The sequence below is a fragment of the Columba livia genome, chromosome 23, assembly GCF_036013475.1.
Source record: "Columba livia isolate bColLiv1 breed racing homer chromosome 23, bColLiv1.pat.W.v2, whole genome shotgun sequence".
Classification (NCBI taxonomy): domain Eukaryota; kingdom Metazoa; phylum Chordata; class Aves; order Columbiformes; family Columbidae; genus Columba; species Columba livia.
The window spans coordinates 1,370,794-1,393,574 of NC_088624.1; the positions used below are offsets into that span (position 1 = coordinate 1,370,794).

At 59.7% G+C, this 22,781-nt stretch overlaps 3 protein-coding genes across 4 annotated transcripts in view; all 3 read left to right on the forward strand.

Annotated features, from left to right (window-relative positions):
• Positions 1-551: 551 nt before the first annotated feature.
• Positions 552-7,295, forward strand: KAT2A (lysine acetyltransferase 2A). Its single transcript, XM_065039231.1, has 18 exons — positions 552-921; positions 1,680-1,803; positions 1,893-2,038; positions 2,231-2,320; positions 2,432-2,613; positions 2,853-3,044; positions 3,232-3,338; positions 3,448-3,555; positions 3,945-4,081; positions 4,184-4,392; positions 4,467-4,593; positions 4,806-4,916; positions 4,996-5,139; positions 5,253-5,367; positions 5,468-5,504; positions 5,642-5,705; positions 5,902-5,986; positions 6,199-7,295. Exons 1-18 carry the CDS (start codon positions 682-684, stop codon positions 6,390-6,392), a joined length of 2,412 nt encoding a protein of 803 aa, XP_064895303.1. The 5' UTR covers positions 552-681; the 3' UTR covers positions 6,393-7,295.
• A 523-nt stretch (positions 7,296-7,818) lies between these two features.
• Positions 7,819-12,200, forward strand: DHX58 (DExH-box helicase 58). Of its 2 annotated transcripts, XM_005513594.3 has the most exons (12): positions 7,827-8,123; positions 8,246-8,447; positions 8,557-8,747; positions 8,953-9,069; positions 9,321-9,447; positions 9,531-9,713; positions 9,797-10,053; positions 10,257-10,406; positions 10,645-10,806; positions 10,961-11,151; positions 11,276-11,372; positions 11,624-12,200. In XM_005513594.3, the coding sequence occupies exons 1-12, from the start codon at positions 7,923-7,925 to the stop codon at positions 11,801-11,803; spliced, it is 2,058 nt and encodes a 685-aa protein (XP_005513651.3). In that variant the 5' UTR covers positions 7,827-7,922; the 3' UTR covers positions 11,804-12,200. The 2 variants fall into 2 exon arrangements, with proteins under 2 accessions (XP_064895335.1, XP_005513651.3); XM_065039263.1 differs by lacking the exon at positions 10,645-10,806 and having other exon boundaries at positions 7,819-8,123.
• Positions 12,201-21,925: 9,725 nt separating this feature from the next.
• ZNF385C (zinc finger protein 385C) overlaps positions 21,926-22,781 on the forward strand; it is a 63,648-nt gene continuing 62,792 nt past the window's right edge. The window contains 2 exon segments of the mRNA XM_065039300.1: positions 21,926-22,059; positions 22,061-22,158. Of these exon segments, the coding sequence (XP_064895372.1) occupies positions 21,941-22,059; positions 22,061-22,158 (217 nt within the window). The 5' untranslated portion in view covers positions 21,926-21,940.

Below are 22,781 nucleotides of genomic sequence, written 5' to 3' on the forward strand. Positions count from 1 at the left end.
CCCCCGTGCCCTGCCCGCCTCGGCATCATTCGTTCCATGCCCCCCCCGTCCCGCTCCCTTGCTGGCAACTTCCAGGCGCTCCCCGCTCCTCCGCGACGCGGCGTGCGGCCAAGCCACGCCCCTCCGCCGCCAAATGGGTGTGGCCTCCCTTAAATGGGCAGAAGGGGCGGGCGTGATAGGCGGAGCTACACTCCATATTAGGAAGAGGGGGCGCGGCGTGATGGTGTGACCGCACCTCTTATTACAACGAGGCTGAGGGGCGGGGCCTCGCACCATATTTGGCGGAGAAGGCGGGGACGCACTCCATATATGGCGGAGAAGGCGGGACCGCACTCTATATTTGGAAGATTATGGGGGCACTGAGCGCTCTCTGGAGGAATCAGTGCCGCCGAACCGGGCACGGTACCGGTTACCGGAGGGGCGGCTCAGGCAGGCAGTGATGGCTCCGCGCCACCGGGACCGGTGTTGTCGATTCCTGTTGGGCCTGGACCTCGACTCTCCCCGGCCGGTGCACGCCGCCCGCAGCCCCGGGCGGGAGCTCCGCTCCCGTCCGGGGCTGCGGGCGACGTGCGCCGGCCCCGGGAGCACCGGATCCTGGTCCCCCCACCCCGCAACGAACTACCGATCCCGGCGTTCCCGGCGCGCAGGCGCAGTGAGCGCGGAACGCACGCCGAGCCCGGCATGGCGGAGCCGGAGGCCGCGCAGCCCGGGCGGCCCCCGCCGGGTCCGGGAGCGGTGGCGGGGAGCGGCGGGGCTGGGAGCGGGACGGCGGCGGTGGCGACAGGAGGAGGAACGGGGTCCAGCGACCCGGCGCGGCCCGGGCTGAGCCAGCAGCAACGGGCGAGTCAGCGCAAGGCGCAGGTGCGGGGGTTCCCCCGCGGGAAGAAGCTGGAGAAACTGGGGGTCTTCTCGGCCTGCAAGGTGGGCTGCACCGGCACCGGGTAGAACCGGCGAGGGGGCTGCAAGGTCGTGCATGGGTGGGAGTGCAGGAGCGAGGGTGCAAGGTCGTGCATGGGTGGGGGGTGCAAGGACGTGCGTAGGAGGGGGGTGCTGAGCTGGGCAGGGGGTGCAGGAGAGGGGGTGCTTGGGCACAGGAGATACAGGAGCAGCATGTAGGAGGTGCAGGGGGTGGTGCAGGGGCGTGTATGGGCAGGAGGTTGCAGGAGGGGGGTGCTGAGTTAGACAGGGGGTGCAGGAGAGGGCGCAAGGGGATGCATGGGCAGGAGATGCAGGAGGTGGGTGTGGGAGGGTGGTCCAATTATGTGCATGGGCAGGGGGGTGCAGGAGTGGGTGGCTGAGCTGTACAGGGGGTGATCGAGGGGGATGCATGGTTGGGGGATGCAGGAAGGGGGTGCTGGGCCGTGCATGGGGTGCAGGAAGGAGATGCTGATGCATGGTTGGGGGATGCAGGAGGAAGGTGCTGAGCTGTGCGAGGGAGATGCAGGAATATCCATGGGCAGGGGCTGCAGAATCCTGGGGCTGAGCACAGGAGAAATGTGAGAGAGTGTTGGGGTGCTGGGTCATGCAGGCTGGGAGCTGAGGAAAGCTGGGGTGGGTGAATAGGGATGGGTGAACGAGACTTTAGGAGTGTGGAGCTGTTTGGCCGGAGAAGGCGGCAGCCTTGGCACGAAGCAGCGCATGGGCTGCTGTATGACGGCCTCTCCTGACGCTTGTCCCAGGCTAACGATGCCTGTAAATGCAATGGCTGGAAGAACCCCAACCCTCCCACCGCCCCCCGCATGGACCTGCAGCAGCCGGTGACCAACCTGAGCGAGCCCTGCCGGAGCTGCGGCCACGCGCTGGGTAAACCCCATGGGACGCCCGGGATGCCCACGGGGAGGGGGAGCGGTGCTGACCCCCCCAATCTCACTGTGACTTTCTCTCCGCCACAGCGGACCATGTGTCCCATCTGGAGAACGTCTCGGAGGAGGAGATCAACCGGCTGCTGGGCATGGTGGTGGACGTGGAGAACCTCTTCATGTCGGTGCACAAGGAGGAGGACACGGACACCAAGCAGGTGTATTTCTACCTGTTCAAGGTGTGTTTAAGGCTGGGCATGTCTCGCTGCCCTGCTCACAGGGGGGGCTTGTGCAGGGTCCCTCAGCTTTGCTGCGGCTGTCCTGCTGCTTGTCCTCTGCATGAATTGGTGCAGCAATGTCCTGCTGCTCCCCCGTTCATGGTGTGCGTGATTTTGGGACCTCAGTAACCGTGTCTGATGGTGCCTTGGCAGCTGCTGCGGAAGTGCATCCTGCAGATGAGCCAGCCAGTGGTGGAGGGGTCCCTGGGGAGCCCCCCCTTTGAGAAACCAAACATCGAGCAGGTGAGGCTGCCGTCATGCTCACTCATTGCACTAATAACTTGTCCCGTGCTTTGCTGCTCTGGCACGGTCCCCTTCCTGTGCAGCCCCTCCACAGCCCCCTCCTCTCCCCAGGGAGTCCTGAACTTTGTCCAGTACAAGTTCAGCCACTTGCCGCCAAAGGAGCGGCAGACGATGTACGAGCTCTCCAAGATGTTCCTGCTCTGCCTCAACTACTGGAAGCTGGAGACACCGTCCCAGTTCCGGCAGCGCTCGCAGAACGACGATGTGGCCACCTACAAGGTCAACTACACCAGGTGAGGGCAGGAGGGGTCTGAGCCGGCCTGGGGGTCTGCCCGCTCCTCCCACCCCTGTGTGGGGCTGACCCCGACTCCTGGGGTCTTCGGTGATCTCCAGAGGTCCCTTCCAGCCTCAAATAATGTCAACCGTGACCCCCCAGCCCCCTGCTCTCCTCGTCCCTGCTTCCAGCACTGTTGTCCCAGGAGGGATGCGGATGCTCTGGGGTCACTGGTCCCAGCGTGTTCCTGTCTCCTAGGTGGCTGTGCTACTGCCACGTGCCGCAGAGCTGTGACAGCCTCCCCCGCTACGAGACCACCCACGTCTTCGGGCGCAGCCTCCTCAAGTCCATCTTCACGGTCACCCGCCGGCAGCTGCTGGAGAAGTTCCGAGTGGAGAAGGACAAGCTGGTGCCGGAGAAGCGAACGCTGATCCTCACCCACTTCCCCAAGTAGGTGCCACATGCAGGGATGGCTGGGGATGCTCCCCTCTCCTCCTCCTCCTCCATCTCCATCATCCTCTCTTCCTTCTCCTCCTCCTCCATCCTCTCCTTATTTCCCCTCCCCTGTGGCACATGGAGCTCTGGGGCTGTTCCTGCCTGGTTCCCCCTCACCGACCGATGTGCCGCTCCCCACCAGGTTCCTGTCCATGCTGGAGGAGGAGATTTACGGCGAGAACTCTCCAATCTGGGAGGCTGATTTCACCGTGCCGGCTGCAGAAGGTGCCCAGCTGGTGTCTCGTCCAGGTATCTCGGGGACTGCAGGATAACGGGCTGCGGTGTGGGGGAGCTGTGGCGGTGGCTGGGCTGCCGCCGCTGCTTTCTGGCACTCATGGCCATGCTTGGTCTCTTCCAGCTGCTGTCAGCACTGTCACTGTGCCCACCACTCCGCTCTTCAGCAAGAAGCTCAGCAACAGCAGCTCCGCTGCGAGCATGGACACCAGCGCCCCAGAGCCCCTGCCAGGTGGGCACAGCATGAGCCCAGCACTGGAGAAACTGGGACCTTCCTTGGTCCCTGCCAGTGCTGAAAAAGGAGGTTGTAGCATGGAGGGTGCTGGTCTGTTCTCCCCAGGAACAAGCAACAGGGCGAGAGAAAACAGCCTCAAGTTGTGCCAGGGGAGGCTGAGGTTGGATGTTGGGTGCAGTTTCTTCCCCAAAGGGCTGTGGGGCATTGGAACAGGCTGCCCAGGGCAGTGCTGGAGTCACCAGCCCTGGAGGGCTGGACAGACAGACATGAGGTTCTCAGGACATGGGGCAGTGCCAGGGGTGGGGGAATGCTTAGACTTTATGATCTTGAGGGGCTTTTCCAACCAAAATGATTCCATGGATGTGCCGCTCTGCTCCGCTCCCCAGGGGAGAAGCGGAAGCTGCCCGAGAGCCTGACGCTGGAAGATGCCAAACGGATCCGTGTCATGGGCGACATCCCCATGGAGCTGGTGAACGAGGTCATGCTGACCATCACGGACCCCGCTGCCATGCTGGGCCCCGAGGTACAGGATGGGGGACACTGAGGTGGCACCGGTGCTCTCCAGGGCCTGCAGAGCTGCTGGAGCTGTGCTGGGATCAACAAACCCCCCCTGTTCCTTCCCCAGACCAGCCTGCTGTCGGCGAACGCGGCGCGGGACGAGACGGCCCGGCTGGAGGAGCGCCGCGGCATCATCGAGTTCCACGTCATCGGCAACTCGCTCTCGCAGAAATCCAACAAGAAGATCCTGATGTGGCTGGTGGGCTTGCAGAACGTCTTCTCGCACCAGCTGCCCCGCATGCCCAAGGAGTACATCACTCGCCTCGTCTTTGACCCGTGCGTGGCTGGAGGGGGCACATTGGGGCTGGTGGGGGGGGCTTCTGTCTCATCCTCGGCCGTGCTGCCTGCAGGAAGCACAAGACCCTGGCGCTGATCAAGGACGGCCGGGTGATCGGGGGGATCTGCTTCCGTATGTTCCCCACCCAGGGCTTCACCGAGATCGTCTTCTGCGCCGTCACGTCCAACGAGCAAGTGAAGGTGAGAGCAGGGAGGTGGGCGGTGGGGGCCGTGGGGGGCAAGATGGGTCTCACGGGGACAGCGTGGGGGTGTCACAACCCAGATACGCTCAGCACTGGGTGGCCCCAGCCGTACCGCTTGCTCTGGGGCATCTTCCAGGTGTCCGTGGGTGGGAGGGGGCCATGTGTCCTGTCTGAACTGGGGTGGTCCCTGGCTCATGGTGGCTCCCCCAGGGCTACGGGACGCACCTGATGAACCACCTGAAGGAGTACCACATCAAGCACAACATCCTCTACTTCCTCACCTATGCGGACGAGTATGCCATCGGCTACTTCAAGAAGCAGGTAGGCTCCTTCCCTTGGGGGGCCTCCCCTCAGCCCCACTGCCCCCCAGCCCCCTCCCACCTGCCCCTTTGTCTCTTAGGGCTTTTCTAAGGACATCAAAGTCCCCAAGAGCCGCTACTTGGGGTACATCAAGGACTACGAGGGGGCAACCCTGATGGAGTGTGAGCTGAATCCCCGCATCCCCTACACCGAGCTCTCCCACATCATCAAGAAGCAGAAGGAGGTGTGTCCCATGGGTGCTGCCAGGGCGCTGGAGTGAGCTCTGAGAAGGGCAGTGGAGCTGGGGAAGGGTCCCCGGAGCATCCTGCAGCCCTGAGCACCCCCTTCCAACCGCAGATTATCAAGAAGCTGATCGAGAGGAAGCAAGCGCAGATCCGCAAGGTCTACCCTGGCCTGACCTGCTTCAAGGAGGGCGTGCGGCAGATCCCCATCGAGAGCGTCCCCGGCATCCGTGAGTCCGGCTGGCTGCTGGTTGGGACGGGCTGTCTGGCAGGAGGGCTCTGTCCTCTGTTGCCCATGGGGAAGGTGTGATGTTTACACTTGTCTTCTAGGAGAAACGGGATGGAAACCGCTGGGGAAGGAGAAGGGGTGAGTGCTGTGCAGTGGGGTCTCGGCTTGGGCTGCTTCTTGCTGCTGGGGCTGGGTGATGGGGAGGTGGGAGCGCTGGGGTGGTGGGCAGAGTCTGCCTGCCTTCAGACTGATGGACACTGCTTTTTGTCCCGCAGAAAAGAGCTGAAGGACCCAGACCAGCTCTACAACACCCTGAAGAACCTCCTGGCCCAGATCAAGGTGCAGACAGGAGGGAGCCCTCCACTCTGGGGTGCCTGTCCCCACAACAGCCCTTGGAGCTACATCCCCTGGGACAGGCTGTCCTGGGCTCTGCCTGCGGGGGGACAATGGGGGTGACCCAGGCGCATGGGGAGCAGGGCCCCCATGTGATGGGGCAGGCAGGGGCTGCTCTAACTTGCCCCCACCCTGTCCCCAGACCCACCCCAGCGCGTGGCCCTTCATGGAGCCGGTGAAGAAGTCGGAGGCGCCGGATTACTACGAAATCATCCGCTTCCCCATTGGTAGGTGGTTGTGCCCAGAACTGCGGGGCAGGATGGTGGAGGGAGGGGCTGCAGACCCCCTCATTGTGGGGTCTGTTCTTGGGAGTCATGGTTGGGGTGCTGGAAGCCCCAGGCCACTCCAGAAGAGAGAGGGCTGAGTCAGAACCCTTGGTGTCCAGCCCTGTAGTGGGGGGGCACAGAGGCCTTGAGAACTTGACTCTTCCCCTGCCCAGACCTGAAGACCATGACCGAGCGCCTGAAGAACCGCTACTACGTCACCAAGAAGCTGTTCATCGCCGACCTGCAGCGCATCATCACCAACTGCCGCGAGTACAACCCGCCCGACAGCGACTACTGCAAGTGTGCCAACACCCTGGAGAAGTTCTTCTACTTCAAGCTCAAGGAGGGGGGGCTCATTGACAAGTAGGGGGGGCTGACCTGGACTCTCCTTGGTCACCGGACCCCTGTGGGAGGGACAGGGCAGCCTGTGGGCCCCAGCCCTGCTCCGTGGGCAGTGGCTGTTGGAGGGTTTGATGCTGCTGAGCAGCCTGGGGGAGCTGGGACTTCCCTGGGGGGGGCTGGTGCTTTTATCCGTGAGCTGTTGGCTGCCTTTCCTATGGGGGTGTGAGCAGCAGGGCTCCAGCCACCTCATTGGGATCTACCCGGGGCAGGGGCAGCACTGAGTTCCTGCCTCTCCCTGGGGGCCGGGAGCCCCCCAGCACTGGTGCTTCCCCCCTCCCCAGGGTCGTGCCTTCTGCTCCGGCTCCCCACGACGGGGCGGTTTGGTTTTCTGCTTCTGCCCGTGCACAGGCAGCCCCTGCCCCTCTTGTTGAATGTACGGCAGGGCCAGCCCTGCCTGCCCCAGCCTGCGGGCAGAGCTGCTGCTCTTGGGCTGGGGTCCTGCTGGGATGGGGGCTCCGCCTCTGCACCCCGCAGCTGCCTCTACCAGCTCTTCCCTCCCACTGGGAGCACGTCTGCCCCCAGCCCAGCCCCTGCCCGTGGGCTCTGCTTCTGCTCGCCTCCCCCCTTGCTGCCCCCTCCTTGCACCTCGTGGGCTGTTTTCCCTCTGCCCCTCGGTGGGTGCTGGGCTGGGGAGCGCACACACCCCCCCCCCCCCCCCGCATTGATTGTCACCCACCCTTGCTTGGTCCCCTGCTGCCTTGTCCTGTGCTGTCATCGCTGGGTGGGTGCTGGTGATGCCCTGCGGCTCGCTGACCTCGTGGGGGTGGGACCAGCCCCTGCCACCCGGTTCCACTTGACTGTTGTTTTGTTTGGTTGATTGTTTGGTTGTTGTTTTGTTTTTTTTTTAAATAAATGTTCTTGTGCAGAACCGGCTGCATCCGTGTGTCACGCCGCAGGTGGCAGCCTGGGGTGCTCAGGGCGTGTGTACAGGAAAGACTCACAGGAAAGCCCTTGAGGTGCTGGAGCGAGTGGGGAGAAGGGAACGGAGCTGGTGAGGGGCTGGAGCACAAGTGTGATGGAGCGGCTGAGGGACCTGGGGGTTCAGCTGGAGAACAGGAGCTGAGGGGAGACCTTCTGATCTCTGAACTGCCTGAAAGGAGCTTGGAGCCAGGGGGGTCGGGCTCTGCTCCCCAGGAACAAGCGCCAGGAGCAGAGGAAACGGCCTCAAGTTGCGCCAGGGGGGGTTGAGGTTGGATCTTGGGAAATATTCCTCCCTGTAAAGGGCTGTCGGGCATTGGATCAGGCTGCATGGTTTCGGTTTCTCTCTGGGGCTCCCAGCGGGGGGTTCCTGGACCCTGCAGCCAGGCAGGCACTGCAGTGGGGGGTGGGCAGCGTGGGCAGCACAGTCCAGCCTGGCTCAGCCCCCCCGATTGGTTCCCCCCAGCCTGGTTCAGCCTGGCCCTGCTGCCCACCCGCTCCCGGCACTGCGGCCGGCGGAACCCCCCTTGCTGGGGCTCCGGTAGGACAGGATGTGCCGCCCCGAGTTTCGTTTCCGATGGGGACCGGCCCTGACAGCAGCAGGAGCAGAATGGAGCTGCGGGGGTACCAGCGGGAAGCGGTGACCCCGGCCCTGCGTGGCCACAACAGCATCGTCTGGTTGCCCACGGGTGCTGGCAAGACCCGCGCTGCTGTCTACGTCTGCCGGCAGCACCTGGAGAGCCGGCGGGGTGGCAGGGTGGCTGTGCTGGTCAACAAGGTGCCACCCATCCCCAGTCCCCTGCCTTGGTGGCAATGGGGTGCCAGCACCCGCCGGCCACAGGCTCCTGGGCGGTGCTCCTGGGTGGTGGTCTTGGGCTGAGCGGGGTCTTGGGGCTGCAGGTGCACTTGGTGGAGCAACATGCCAAGAAGGAGTTCAACGTGCTGCAGAAGGACTTCAGGGTGACGGCCATCAGTGGGGACAGAAGTGAAAAGTCCTTTTTCGCCTCCGTGGTGAAGCAGAGCGACATCGTCATCTGCACGGCCCAGATCCTGCAGAACGCGCTGGTCAGCGGGGAGGAGGACACGCACGTGGAGCTGACGGGTGGGTGCGGGACCCCCGCTGCCTCTGTCCCCGAGGCTGGGTTGGGGTGGGACTGTCTCGGCCAAGCCTCCGCCGTGGTGCGGCTCACCCCGCTCCCCTCCCGGCGCAGATTTCTCGCTCCTGGTGATAGACGAGTGCCACCACACGCACAAGGAAGCCGTCTACAACAAAATCATGCTGAGTTATCTCCAGCGCAAGCTCTGTGGGCAGCAGGACCTGCCGCAGGTCCTGGGCCTGACAGCGTCCCCTGGCACCGGGGGGGCAACCTCCTTCGAGGGGGCTGTAGAGCACATCTTGCAGGTGGGTGCTGTGCTGAGACAGGGTGGGTGGCCCTGACATGGCTTCTCCTGGGGTGTCCCTTGGGTGGGTGTTGATAACCCAGTGTGCAGGCACTGGGCAGCTGGGTGGCCTGGGGGAAATGTCCCCAACTCGCTGGGGTGCCGGCGAGCGCCATGTGCCGCATCCCCCTGGGCTGAGGGCTGGCTGTGGGGTCTCGCCCTCTTAGATCTGTGCCAACCTGGACACCGAGAAGATCACGTCGGCACAGGAGGAGGTGGAGCAGCTGCAGATCCACGTCCCCCAGCCCAGGAAGCAGTACGACCTGTGCCAGGAGAGAGTGCAGGTGAGGGGCGGCTGGTGGGTGGAAGGCAAGACCCCCGAGACCCGTGGGGCTGTATCCCTCCGTCCTTTACCTCAGGCTAGGGAGAGGAATCACTTTATCCAGAGCTTTGGTGCAAGGGGATCCCACAACCAACTGGGTCCTGCTGTACAAACAGCCCCTGACGCTGGGCCAGGCACACCGGGCTGCACCTCCAAGGTTCTCTGGAGCAATGTCCCCAATTCCTCGGGTCCTGAGCCCCTCTCTGCTCCCAGGACCCCTTTGGCGAGCGGTTGAAGAAGGTAATGGCGCAGATCCAGCAGTACATGGAGATGCCCACCCTGCCACGGGATTTCGGCACGCAGATTTATGAGCAGTGCATCGTGGAGGTGGAGAAGAGAGGTGAGGAGGCGGTGGTGCCATGGGGCAGAGCCACCAGCTGTGGGGCCAGGCTGTGACTGTGGCATGTCCTTGTTCCTCTCCAGCGGCAGAGACGTTTTGCCGCAAGACGCGGGTGTGCGCGCTGCACCTGCGCAAGTACAACGACGCTTTGCTGATCAACGACACGGTGCGGATGATCGATGCCTTCCAGTGCCTCCAGCAGTTCTATGCCACCGAAAGGGACACAAAGGACCCCACTGAACAGTTCCTCGCCGCCACATTTGAGGGTAACGTGGGAGCATGGAGGGGTTGGTTCTGTCTGTGTTTGGGAGGGCAGAAGCCTCTCCTGATACCCCACTCACCTGCACAGAGAACAGGACGAGCCTGCAGGCGTTTGCCAGGGACCAGCGCTATGAGAATCCCAGGCTGGGCAAGCTGGAGCAGATCTTGCAGGAGCACTTCCAGCCCCATGGTACTTCTCGTGGCATCGTCTTCACCAAGACCCGGCAGAGCGCCCACAGCCTGCTCAGCTGGCTGCAGGACACGGCCGCGCTCCGCGGGGAGCACATCAGGGCTGCCGTCCTCACCGGCGCCGGCTACAGCAACCAGACCAGGCACATGACACAGGTGAGCGGATGCAGAGATTAAGTTCGTAGAGACACGGGTTAGTGCTATGGTTGGGTTAATGGTTGGACTCGATCTTGAGGATCTTTTCCAACCAAAATGATTCTACAATTCTGGTGCTCTCCGCAAACTTTGTGGGTGTTGCGGTGCTGCCAGGGAGACAGAGCCCTACGCAGCTGCTTCAGCATCACTCCCTCTCCTCCCAGAATGAGCAGCAGGATGTGATCAAGCTGTTCCGAGAGGGAGCCCTCAACCTGCTCTTCTCCACCAGCGTGGCCGAGGAGGGCCTGGATATCCCTGAGTGCAACATCGTGGTCCGCTATGGGCTGATGACCAATGAGATCGCCATGGTGCAGGTAGCTGCCTGGGCTCCCTTAGGCTGCTCTGCCTGGTCCTATGGTGGGGGGATGCCCAAAAGCCACAGGAATGGCACACGAGGGCTCTTGCATCCTGGGGATGAGCCCAGCTGCTGGCAGAGCATCTTCTTCATGGGATGTGGAGGGTGGATCCGTCCTCATGGGGCAGCACGGGGAGGTGCGGGGGTTGGCCGTGTCCCTCCTCTGCTGACAGCAGCCTTTGGCCCTTGTGCTGCAGGCCCGGGGCCGTGCCCGTGCCGAGAACAGCGTCTACTCGGTCCTCGCCAAAGCTAACAGCAGGGAGGTCTCCCGGGAGCTGCTCAATGAGGACCTGGTGAAGCTGATGGAGAGGGCGATCCGCACGGTGCAAGCCATGCCTGAGCGGGAATACCGCCTCAAGGTGGGCGCTGGGCACGACCCTGTGCGACCTGCTTTAGCGTAGGGTTGGACTGGGTGATCTCCAGAGGTCCCTTCAACACCAAGCAGCCTGTGATTCTGTGTCTCGCCATGTCTTCCGTCTGCCCATGCCCCTGTCCTCCCCTCCATCCCTGCAGATCGCGGAGCTGCAGCGAGTGGCCGTGGCCAGCTGGCTGATGAAGGAGGCCAGGATCAGTGAGAGGCGGCAGCTGCACGACCCCAATGCCGTTTACCTCTACTGTGTCAACTGCAACATAGCGGTGTGCCGCGGCAGCGACCTCCGCACCGTGGAGGGCATGCACCACGTTAATGTCAACCCCAACTTTGGGTAGGAGCTGGGTGCTGGTAAGGGTGAGCGGGCAGAGCCAGGTCAGGGGGGCTTTGTGGGACTGCGTGACCACCTGTCTCCTGGCCCATCATCCTTAGAGCATCTTTCGGTCCCATTCTTGCAGGCTGTATTACAAAGTTTCCTCTGGGAAAATGCAATTCCAGCGGACTTTCAAGGACTGGGAGCCCGGCTGCCGCATCTCATGCAGTGGGTGCAGCCAGGTGAGCGCGGCAAGTGGGAATGTCCCTGGGGCAGGAGCGGCCATGCCCTGTGCCCCAGCTCCTGGCTGAGGAATGGAGCTGTGTCTCCCCTCAGCACACGTTGTGTGTGTGACACACTTGCGGGACATGGCCACGGGCAGCTCTCTCCAAATGGGGACGTACCCTGGGAGCAAGGAGCTGGGTCCATCCCAGGTGTGCGTGGCTCTGCAGCCCGGGGACGCTGCGTGACTGTCCCCTCCCTGCCCACACAGGACTGGGGAATGGAGATGATCTACCGGCAGGTGAAATTGCCCATCCTCTGCGTCAAAAACTTTGTGGTGGAGACGCCAGCTGAGAAGAGGCGGTACAAGAAGTGGAGCGCTGTGACGTTCCCTGTCAAGGAGTTTGACTACGTGGAGTACTGCTCCAGCACCCACGGCCTGTCCTTCTAGCATGGGTTCTGCTCAGAGGAGGACTATTCCCAGGCCATCTCCTTGGGATAGTGGGACCCACCCTCCAGGCTCCTCTTTTCCTCGCTGGACTGAACCGCTGTAGCATCCCCTGCTAGAGCCTGTGACTGCAGGAGGAGACTTTGCTGAGCCTGTGCAAAAACTTTGAGGCATTGGGATGGGAAAGTACCAAAACCCTTTCCTGCTTGGTGGCATCTGCTCTCTGGGATGCTGCCTTCCCCTCCTGCCCCCCAAAGCTGCCGGATGATGGAGACTGTATCCATGACCCTGCCAGAACCAGCCATTTCACGTGGGCGCAGCATTTCTCTGGCAGCCGGCAATCCGCTTTGGGAATGCAATGGTCCTCTATTAAAAAATGTGTGTATGCACTGGGACCGAAGGAAGTGGTGGCAGTTTCACTTGCTGGGCGCAGACACGGTCTCTTTCTCTGGAGACATTCAAACCTGCCTGGACAGGACCCTGTGTGATCTGCTCTGGTGATCCTGTGTGAGCAGGGTTTGGGCTGGGCCATCTGCAGAGGTCCCTTCAACCCCAACTGTCTCATCACTCTGTAGAACCCTCCCATGGAAGGAGCTTCAGCCCATCCAGGGCGGCTGGGCTCATGTCCCTGCAGCTCCGGGTGTCCCCGTGGGGCTCTGCGGGCTCAACAGGGGCTGCCCTGGGGATGCTGGTCCACAGAACCCCCTGTTCCCAGCCGAGGAGCCTGAGGGGGCCGCGGGGCTTGCGGCAGGACCACGGCCTCGGGGGTTTTCGGTACCGGGGTCTCCGGTTCCCCGCGCCCGGACAGGGATGCTGCAGCCCCGGATCCCGCTCCCCTCCCCGTGTGCTCTCCCGCCGCCGGTCGCTAGAGGGAAACCCCGGCCCGGCCCGGCCGTGGGACGGGGCGATGCCCGGGGAGAGCCGGGGGACGCCCGGGGTCGCGGGTCCGGCCGGGAGGTGCCGAGGATGCTCCGCCGGTGCCCGGCGGGCGCCGAAGAAGCTGCGGCGATCGCACCCACTCTGTGCGTGTCCCTTCCCCGCGGGATCCCACCACGCGTGTCGGTGCCGGTAAGCAGCGCAGTTGTTTGGCGAGTTAAGTGTCGCTCCGGGGGGGCCGCCGTCTGTCCGTGCTCCCTGCCCCGTCCTACCGGCACAAGGAGCTGCCGCGAAGGGCAAGAGGCAGCTTTGCTACCGGCGGCTGCCGGCACAGGCAGGGGCACCTGGGTGCCCGAGGGTGATGTCTGCCCAAATCTCAGCCCTTCTCTGGGCTGCCACCCCTGGGAGTGCGGTACCCCAGTACCACCGGGGCTTCTCGCTATGAACCGTTATCTCCAGCAAGGATGCGTGCTTGGAGCAAACTCCTGCCTGACTTTAAAGGCAGCAAATAGCTTCTGCTGTAATGAGGTGTAGCCCAGTTTCAGGTAGTGTTAGCCCTGGGGGAAACATGAAATCAATCTCCTGTTCATCAGAAAGTGGGTAACGAGGCCGTTTGAGTTATTTGTAGCTCTCTGTGGGCTGGGATGGCCTCTCCTACCTCTCCCCAGGCAGGATCCCTCCTGCAGGGACCCCAGATCCTTTTTGATAAGCTCAAATTGCCCTGATTTGTGCTTAGGCAATCCAGGCTGTGAGTTAACCTGATGGGTGCCTGCAGCAATGGGTGGTACAACCTCTCACCAGCCTAGACGGACCAGGTGGTCCACTTTGGTGCTCAAAACCAGAATTTCTGTAACATTGACCCAAACTTGCCTGTTTTTGAGGCTTTGCATCTGGCCCTATGGAGTAGAAGGCCAGGACAAGCATCACTCTGTGGAACTCTGCAGGTTTTGGAAGTGGGTCTGCATCCAGGCTCTGCTTGTTCTTCCCTGTGCGTCTCAGCTTTAATGCCAGCCCCCACCTGGCTTCTCCTTCCGGGGGGCTCGGTCACCTTGGGCTTGGCGGCAGGGAACAGCTGAGCTGCAGCGATCGGTGCTGCGACCTTGGCCAACGTCCTTCAGAGCCCGCATCCTTCAGAGCCGGCATCCTTCAGAGCCGGCATCCTTCAGGGTCCGCATCCTTCAGGGTCCACATCCTTCAGAGCCGGCATCCTTCAGGGCCCGCATCCTTCAGGGCCCGCATCCTTCAGGGTCTGTATCCTTCAGAGCTGGCCTTGCGTGGCTGAGTCCCCAGGCTGCCTCTGGCCAAGCCAGCCCGTGTGAGGGTGCAGGGATGTGCATCCCTGCAACCCCGTTAATCCACCCGGCTGTCACTGCATCCCTCTGCCTGAGACAGGGACAGAGGCTGATCCCCTCTGATCAGCCATTTGGGTCTGGAGAGTGCTGATAAACTGATTTTGGAGCCACAGGGACTCAGGGAGACTGAAAGTCTATGTCTCATCAGGTCTGTGTGTGGTGGGGCTGCCCTGTCCCTCTGCTCCCCCAAGGGTGCTGTACCCTGCCCTGTGCCACCCTGTTCCCTTCTCCCTGTGACACAGCGTGGCCATGTCCTCAGGGAGAGTGACAGCTGTACCCAGCCCTTGGTGCAGCCCTGGGCAGGTTTGTCCTGTGATTAAATCAACCTGAAGCCCCACTTCATCACTCCAATTGCGCTGTCAATAGCTGGGTATCAGAGAGGGCTGCTGGCCTGGTTCTTGAGCGCTGACACATCCCCTGCCAATAACCTCTGGATTTAAGTCTGTGGCTCAGAGCATCTTTGCTTATCTCAGCTCCCTGAAGCACTTACATTCCCGGCCATCATAACTCCCTGCCTGTAAGTGGAGGCAGGCACCATTAGCCCCGCAGCAAACAGCTGCTGCAGCAAGTTTTGCTGGCAAAAGTGAGAGAAAGGTGTTTTCCACCTGTTCTTTTGCAGGGTTGGTGTGGGGATGGACACAGCCCCAGCAGCCCTGGTGTCTCCAGTGGCTGTGTGCCCTCACAGAGCAGAGCGAGGGCAATGCAACGATTTATTTTTATACAGCCCATTTCTTTGTCATCGGTGCATCAGAAAGCAACAATTCACCTTTCAATGCACCAGCTGAAAAAAGCCCAGCTCCGCTCTGCTTGGCAGCGCCTCAGATTGGCCCTTTCCCGAGGCTGGGTGTTTAGCACAGACTTAGAGCTCAATCTGTTTAGCTTATCGAAAAGTAGCCTGAGATGTGACTTGATTACAGTGTGCAAGTACCTTCCCAGGGAGAAAACTGCCAGGTATTAAAGGGCTCTTTAACTTAGCTGAGAGAGGAATAATAAGAGCTGAGAGTTTGAAGACAAAGTCGGACAAATTGAGACTCAGAATCAGGCGCAGGTCTACAGCTGGAGGGGCTGGAGCAGAATCCTTGAGCATCGTTCTCCAAGTGATGCCCTGGCTGGACCATGGGCACCCAAGAGTGGGGTTCCTGACATGGGGGGGTTCTTTGTCCTGTCCCTGGGGCTCTGGCCTGGTGGCATCGTGGGTGAGGGAAGATGAGGGGCTGAATTTTCCTTCCTGGGCCCATCTGAAAGTCTCACTGTCACACAATAGCTCTGCAGAGCCTGGGAGCACGTCAGCCCCCGAGGTGACCTTTCCTGGGACAGCTGGAGCCTCCCTTTCTGTACCACGGGAAATTCCAGCATGGTGAATGCTTCTCATTGTGGAGGAACTTGGTCCTGAAAACCAAAAGCCCCCTCTCCAGGCTGCTTGTACCTCCCATTTCCTTTGCTGCTGGGAGCGCGTGGGAACCCGCAAAGTATGTGGGGACATCCTAGTGGGGACATCCTCATCTCGCTCTGCTCCACTGTCCCCACGACCCACGTCTAACGATTCCCCGCCGGGAGTTAATCTTGACTGTTAGCACATCAGGTTGCCGCTGGATTAAACAAGGGGATTAGCATCAAACGATTTCCCTCCTGCCCTGAGTGGGGAGGTATGAAATATAATCGCCGTGGTTTTATTCTGCTTAGGCTAAAAAAGCTCCCTGGCATGTGGCTGGGGGATGCCAGCTGTGCCGGTGGCACCGGGGGCGCATGCCTGGGGCATGGCAGGGACAGCACTGGCTCTGTCCCCCGGGGGTCCCCACTGGCACTGTGCTGGAGATGCTGAGATCAGGGGCTGCTCATCCTGGGGGGCTCGGGGAGGTGTCTCTGCTGGGTGGCACTTGTGTAATGGCTGCAGGGACCCTTCACCAGATGTGACTGAGATGGGGAAGGGAGGGGGTGCACCAGACTGGGGGTGAGACCCACAGGTGGTTTGGTGGGTGCCGGCACAGCCCGGGGCTCATGGGGATCTGTGGCGCAAGTCACAATATTCGGAAAATTCCCAAACAAGAATTTCATGCCCTAAATCGCAGGGCTGCGATTCTGCTGAGACTCGGCTTTATAATTGGATCTGTCAGAAACCCGTCACACTTAACGCGCAGCTGCCAAGACGCCGGTGCTGCCTCTGCCCCTCTCCCACCCGGCTGCTTCGCCTCCCGAAGCCGTGGTTATTTTGGCCTTTGTTTGTTTGTTTGTTTACTTGTTTTTTGGTTTTCCCCCATGGTTTCTCTCCTGTGACTCAAAACGGGGCCCAGCGGAGTGGTGGCGGTGGTGGGAGAAACAAGGAGCCGCTTCTCGTTCCCATGGCGTGCGGGACACGCACCACTCTGCATCACGGTTTTTGGGTCCTTTGTGTGTTTTATGTGAGAAGGCGACACTTGCCAGGCTCGCAGGAGGGACAGCGCATGTAACACGGGTGCTCCAATGCTCCAGGTGGGCAGCTGGGCAGGTTTGGTTTGTACTTTCTGTCCCTGAAGCCTGGGATGCTTTGTTTTGGAGGGGAAAAAAGCACATTACGCATGTTCCTGTAAGTTTTTCAAAGTCATTTACCCCCCCTGAGGCCCTGCAGAACCTCGGGCTGTGCGGTGGGATATTACAGCCCCCTGGTCAGGTCGGGCTGTGCCTCCCACCCACCCCCTGCAGCGGTGTGTTCCGCACCCGAGTAATCAAAACCTTTATCCGGTGTTTGATTAAAGGCCACAAAGCATATTATCTTTGATTCTTTTGCTTTAATTTCTGTTCCTTTCGTTTGTCCCTCGGAGATGAGGGTTGCTCTGATACTTATTAGTCACAAAACCCTAACCTCGCGCTGCGTTCTTGCTATCTGAGGAATGAATTATTAATGGTGCATTAAACAGAGACTGGAAAGGGGCCCTGGGACACTGATAATCAGGAGCTAATTGAGGAAGAAATGAGATACCGTTCTCATTGCAGAGTGAGAACTGTGCAGTGCTGTGATACCAAAGGTGACCCTCCTGCAATTCCTGGCCAACTGCACCAGGGTTTGGCTTCCCGACCCTCGCCGATGGGTCACACGTGCACGGTGTGCCCTGGCTGGGGTGCTGTTCCATGGCTGAGATGTTATTCCATGGCTGGGATGCTATTCTGTATCAGGGATGCTCTGCCCAGACTGGGATGCTATTCCATATCTGGGACGCTATTCCATGTCTGGGATGCTCTGCCCTGATTGGGATGCTTTTTGTGTCCTGGGTGAGGACCGTGGGGGACCAGCACACACTGGTGGGGGCTGGAGCACACTGGTGGGGTCTGTCCTGCCCAGACATCATCTGAACTTCTGCATCTTTTATTTATTCCCTTTTACTGCTTTTCTACAGTTTTGAGCCATGGGCCTGTCAAACTTCTCCTCTTCCGTGCCAGTTCCATTAAAGCATAAAAAATGTCTCCTTTTAAGCCTGAGCCAAACGTGTGTGAGCTGTAAAACTTTCTGCAGCAGCTGAAGCGAAGCTGTGGAAAACGCTGCGGCACAGCTGCTGCCCCTTCTTGCTGCTGAGGACCTGAAAACCTCTGCCCAGGTGGCGCCATTCAGCCTCCCCACCCTGGGCTGAGGCTTTAAAGGTGAGCGGTGCTGGGTGGGAGGTGTTGGTGGTCCCTGGGGTTGGGAAGGAACAGAGAGTGGGTTTGTTCTGTGGGGAAATGGTTATCATAGTAATAGTTTGGGTTGAAGGGACCTTCAAAGTTCACCCAGTTCCCCCTGCCATGAGCAGGGACATCTTCACCAGCTCAGGTTGCTTAGTAGCCCCGTCCAGCCTGGCCTGGGGTGTCTCCAGGGATGGTTCATCTACCACCTCTTTGGCCAACCTGGGCCAGGCTCTCACCACCCTCTGGGCAACAATTCCTTCCTCATGTCCAGCCTCAATCTCCCTCGTTTAGCTTCAAACCATCAGCCCTTGTTGCTGGGATGGAGTTGGCTTCAGTGATGTTTCCTGAGCTCCAAGGCAGGAGAAACCTTCATGAACAGGTGGGTGTGTGGGGCTGGGGCAGCTCTGATGTGTCCCAACAAGACATGGACTTGAAGGATGGAAGACGATGGTGAAGCCCCTTCTACCAGTCACCTTGGAATGTGTAGGGGATGTCACTGCACAATGTGTCCCAGTGTCTCCCCTCTCCAAAACCAGGTGGTGATCTGGGTTTGGGACACTGCTGTCCCGCTCCCCTCGAGCACCCATGGGCTCTGTCCCCTCCAGGAGCCCATCCAGAGCTCCGACTCCGCTCCGCCGTCACACCAAAGCAGCCTCAGCTCATCCAGCCTCTTTGCATAAATATTTATGTGCTGATACAGCGCTCTTCTAAATATAAAGCTTTATCTGGAATTTCATTTAAACATTAAGTGTAGATAATTTATTTATAATTAATGTAGACATCAAGCCCCATCTTTGGAATGCCTGTGAGCTTTCATTTATAATTGGGAGGTAAGTCAGAAGCTAGAGGCTGGGACTCTTATCAGTTTCATTTTAATTTTCCTCCTACAGCAAACGAAGCTGGTGCAATTCATCTCTCATTAGGAGGAAGCACAAAACTCCCCTAAAATAACAGTTTTATAGGAAACATGTAATAAACCCATCTTTGTTTCTCTCCTCGCGCCTTTGATAACGTTACCAGAACTCTCGTCTCCCTTCAAAGTGTTGCTCTTCCTTAAAAATAAGTCTATTAAAAATTAAAACCACTTCTCTATACCATAAAATTTACTCCCTGCAATTATGCAGAGGGACTTAGTTATCTTCCTTTTGTAGATTTTAATTAAAAGTTACAATGGGAAGGAAAGAACAACGGCCGTAAAAGAATAGAAGTCTCGCCGCTAACGCCGGGTTGTTGGTACCTGTTGTGGGAGCCGACGCTGCCGCCGAGGTGCTGGTGGTGACACGGGGCTGCGAGGACAAGCGGTGACGGGGGAGCAGGGCTGGGGGTGTGGGTGCCATGGGAGGGGGTGGTTTCCAGGTGCTGGGGGTCCCTCTGTTGTCCTGCACCCAGCGAGGGGTTTCTTGCACCCATGGGAGCTCAGCTCAGGTTGATCTTCAAACCACACACCCTGGAGAGCTGCTGGTACAGCCTCATCTCACAGAAGAGTGCTGAGATTTAATTAACGAGCTGTTTGCAAAGTGCTGGTGTGGAAAGGGCAAAAATGGAAATGGGGAAAAATGGAAAAGCTTATCCCGTTTTTACAGCTTCTCTCGCAGAGCGCAAACCTTTGCCTCTGGGGGCACCGTGGGCTCCTCTGAAGCCAAATGTGAGTGTTCGCCCTGTCTGATGGTTCATCACCGATAATGGCATCAGGTTAGAGCCAGGGAATCATTTTGGTGTCATATCTTCAACCGCTTCTGGCTGTTGAGACGTTATGCTGCCCATTTCCCCATCTCTGGCTGCAAAGACACAACCCCCCCCACCCCCCCCCCCCCACTGATCTGGAGCTGAAACGTTGATGAAACTTTTATGGGCTCTTGAAAAGATTTTTAATTCCCTGACAGTGTTGCTATCACCATCAAAAACAAAGGATGACTCGATGAACAATTATAGGCTTAACAGCTGCTGAACGGCCGCGGCAGCTGCGGGAGCAGCTTGGCAGGACTCAGCACGGAGGGTTCCTGGAAAGTGACGCTGGGACTGAGCCACCCTGACCACCCCGGGCTGCGGGACCCCCCACTCGCTGCCCTGAGTACGTACAGAGTCGGGTTCATTGTAAAACCTCTTATTTACTGAATGCAAGCTACTGGAGTCCAGCAACGCGAGGGAAGGCGAAGTCTGAGCCGTGTTGCCTGGTAGGTTCATTTCTTCTCTTCTGAATGCAAAAAGCTGTTGTGAAGTGAGCACAGGGTGGGAGAACCTTCCTGAGCAAGCGCAGGGGGTTTGGATGTGCTGTTCCCCCGCTAATCTGTCCCACAGCACTTCTCTGTGCTGCAGCTGGGGATGACCTTCTCTTTGTTTAGGCGTTTGTCTTCGTTTTCAGAGATATCTGCGGCGAACCAAGAGGTTGAAGGGCGATGAGTCTCCGTTGGCCTTGGCACAAACAGTATCTTGGGGAGAAGCTGAGCTAAACACAAGAAAAGAGGGGTCTTTGGGAGGATTGGACCACACTGCTGAGGTGCATATTGCATTGATTGCCTTGCCCTGTCTTTGCGTTTCTGGACGGGAAAACAAGTTTGCTCACAGCCCGTTGGAGTTTTGTTTGAAGGCAGTTGAGGTTGGGTCTGTGTGGGAAGGAGACGGGAGCGAGGTAGGGCTGGGTTGTATGGAAATAAAGAACAGATTGTGAGATTAGTGTTTACTGAAAACTTTTTCATCAGTAATTTAATCATCGAAGTCTGTTTGATCCCTTCACTGGCTAGAAGGGGGAGTGAGTTTTCTGTGCTCCCCAGTGCTGGAATGCTGGGAGATGTGGGCTGGGTGAGACACCCCAACCTGGTGATGGAAGGGGGGTACAACCCCTTTCCTTGCAGGATGAGGCTGTAAAGGGTAATGGGAATGAAGCAAAGTCTGTGGAGGAGCTGCAGCCCTGTCTCTGCTCCTTGGAGAGGATGGCTACACCTTAATCCTCAAGCTCCCGACAGCTAAGGTAATGCAAGGTTTGAGATCCATTAGAGTGCCTGTAATTATTTATAGGGAGCTAAAAAAAAAGACCACTTTACATTGTGAACATCAGTCTGCACGGCAAATAAATGCACCAAGCTTGGGAGAAAGGATTCTTAAAAATCAAAGTCATTTCTAATGAGAGCCAGGCTGGGGCTCAGTGGTGCCGCGCTGCTGACCCGTGGACACAACCCTGGCTCTGGTGGTGGCGAGGAGAGGGGCTCCTGGTGTGGACAGGGCTAATCCAGTGCTGCTGGGCCGTCCGCTTGTATTGCAACATCTACAGACCTAGAAATAGCTCCTGGAGAGGAACTCCAAGCCTGGTCTCTCTGCTCCTCATTTCTCCCCGGTAGCCGGGGGTCCTCAAGCCATTCTCAGCCATAGGGTTTGTCCTCATCTCCAGCAGCATTCACCCCTCTGCCGGAGCCTTCACGGGGCTGACCAGACTTCTTCATCTTGGCAACAATTGTACTTTTTAGTGGAGGCAAAGCAGCAAGCGGGCGAGAGCTCCCGGAGCACGGAGCACAGAACCCCCGAGTGCATCTGTGCTGGAGAAGAGTGCACTTGGCCACAGCGATTCCCTCCCAGCTGGGCTGCAAAGCTTCATTAGCAGTTTTGCGAAGTGCTTTGAGATCCTCTGCAAGAAAAAATGTCCTGGAGGAGGGCAAAATGTGATTATATAATGTGTCTAGACAGTATATTCCTTGGGGTGGGGAGCAGGTCGTTTTTATATCTGCTCTTAGATGTCAACACTGCACGGTCCCGCTTAAAGGTTCTGGGAGCTGCTAAAATATTAATAACAACGACAACGATAGGAAAACACATGCTTTTGCCCTCAAAAAAATGTTGATCTTAGCACAAGGCAGCTGTATGTCAGCAGAGAAGCCTTTGCCTGGCGGGTGCCTTGCGTTCCAGCTACGATTTCAGAGCAAACAGCATCTCCCTGCAGGCTCCCTCTATCTCCCCCACCTTCCTGGGGCTACAGGGCTGGGGACCCTCATCCCGCACACCAGGATGAAGGGGAAAAGTCGGTGGGCACGACTGGGACCTGTGCTGGTGCCACTGGGCACCTCTGTGCCCCAAAATCGGAGTGTCCTTCCCAACATCCTTGCTGGGTCACCCTCCTCCGTGTGCCCAGCCATGTGCCTTACTGACCTCCCACATCTTCTGGGAAGGGTCTGGGGTGCCTCTGCGCTCCCCTGAGCGGGGCTGCAGCAGCCCTGTCCCAGCCCAGGGCATCCCGAACCGAGCGGGGGCCCCGCTGCGGGATCCAGCTGCGGGATGCAGCACCGGGATGCGCCGCCGCGGTTCCCCCCGCCTCCCAACCCCGTACGGGCGCAAGGCGCCGGTGGGGGGGGGGGACGGGACACACCGCGGCGGCGCGCACGCTGCCTTCATCCCCCCTTCCTCCTCCTCTTCCTCCTCCTCCTCCGGGAGCGCGCTCGCCCAGCCGGGAGCGAGCAGCCGGCGGGAGGATGCTGCAAACGGCGGCGGAGCCGGGCGGCTGGGCAGGTAGGGCGGGCAGGGGCGGCCCCGGTTCCCTCGGTACCGCCGGTGCTGCTCGGCGAGGGGGCTGCGGGCCCGGAAGAGTTGTGGCCGTAGCAAAGTTGTCGGAGAGAGGGGGGATACATTGGGGAGAAGCGGGGATTGTCCGCCCGGGGGATGCTCCGCTCCCCCCGCGCCATCCCAGGGAACGGGGAGCCCGGCTGCGCGGCACCGTGCACAGGGGAGAAGGTGGGGGGAGACGGCAGAGCCCCCCGCCCCGGTCCCGCTGACCCCATCCTGGGGGTGTCAGGTCAGGAGGGAAACTTCTTCTGAGGAACTTTGCCCGGTCGCAGCTCCTTTTCCCTGCGTGAGGCCGCCGTTCCCGCAGCGAGCAGGACCTGCGTGGGTGTGCAGTGGGTGGCAGTGTCCCCCGGATCATCTCCACCAAGGTGCCTCCATTTTTGGGGCGCATGGCGTGTGAGCCCCAGGGTGTGCGGTGGGTTCGGCTCTGCCAGCAGCGCCTGGGCCCAGGCAGGGTTTGCCAAGGTTTGGTCGTGCCAGGGTGCGCGGCATGAACCGAATGGGTGGGTGGTGGAGCTGTGTCCGTGGGCCCTGCTGTGCTGTCAGGCTGTCGGGGTGCTCAGCACCCC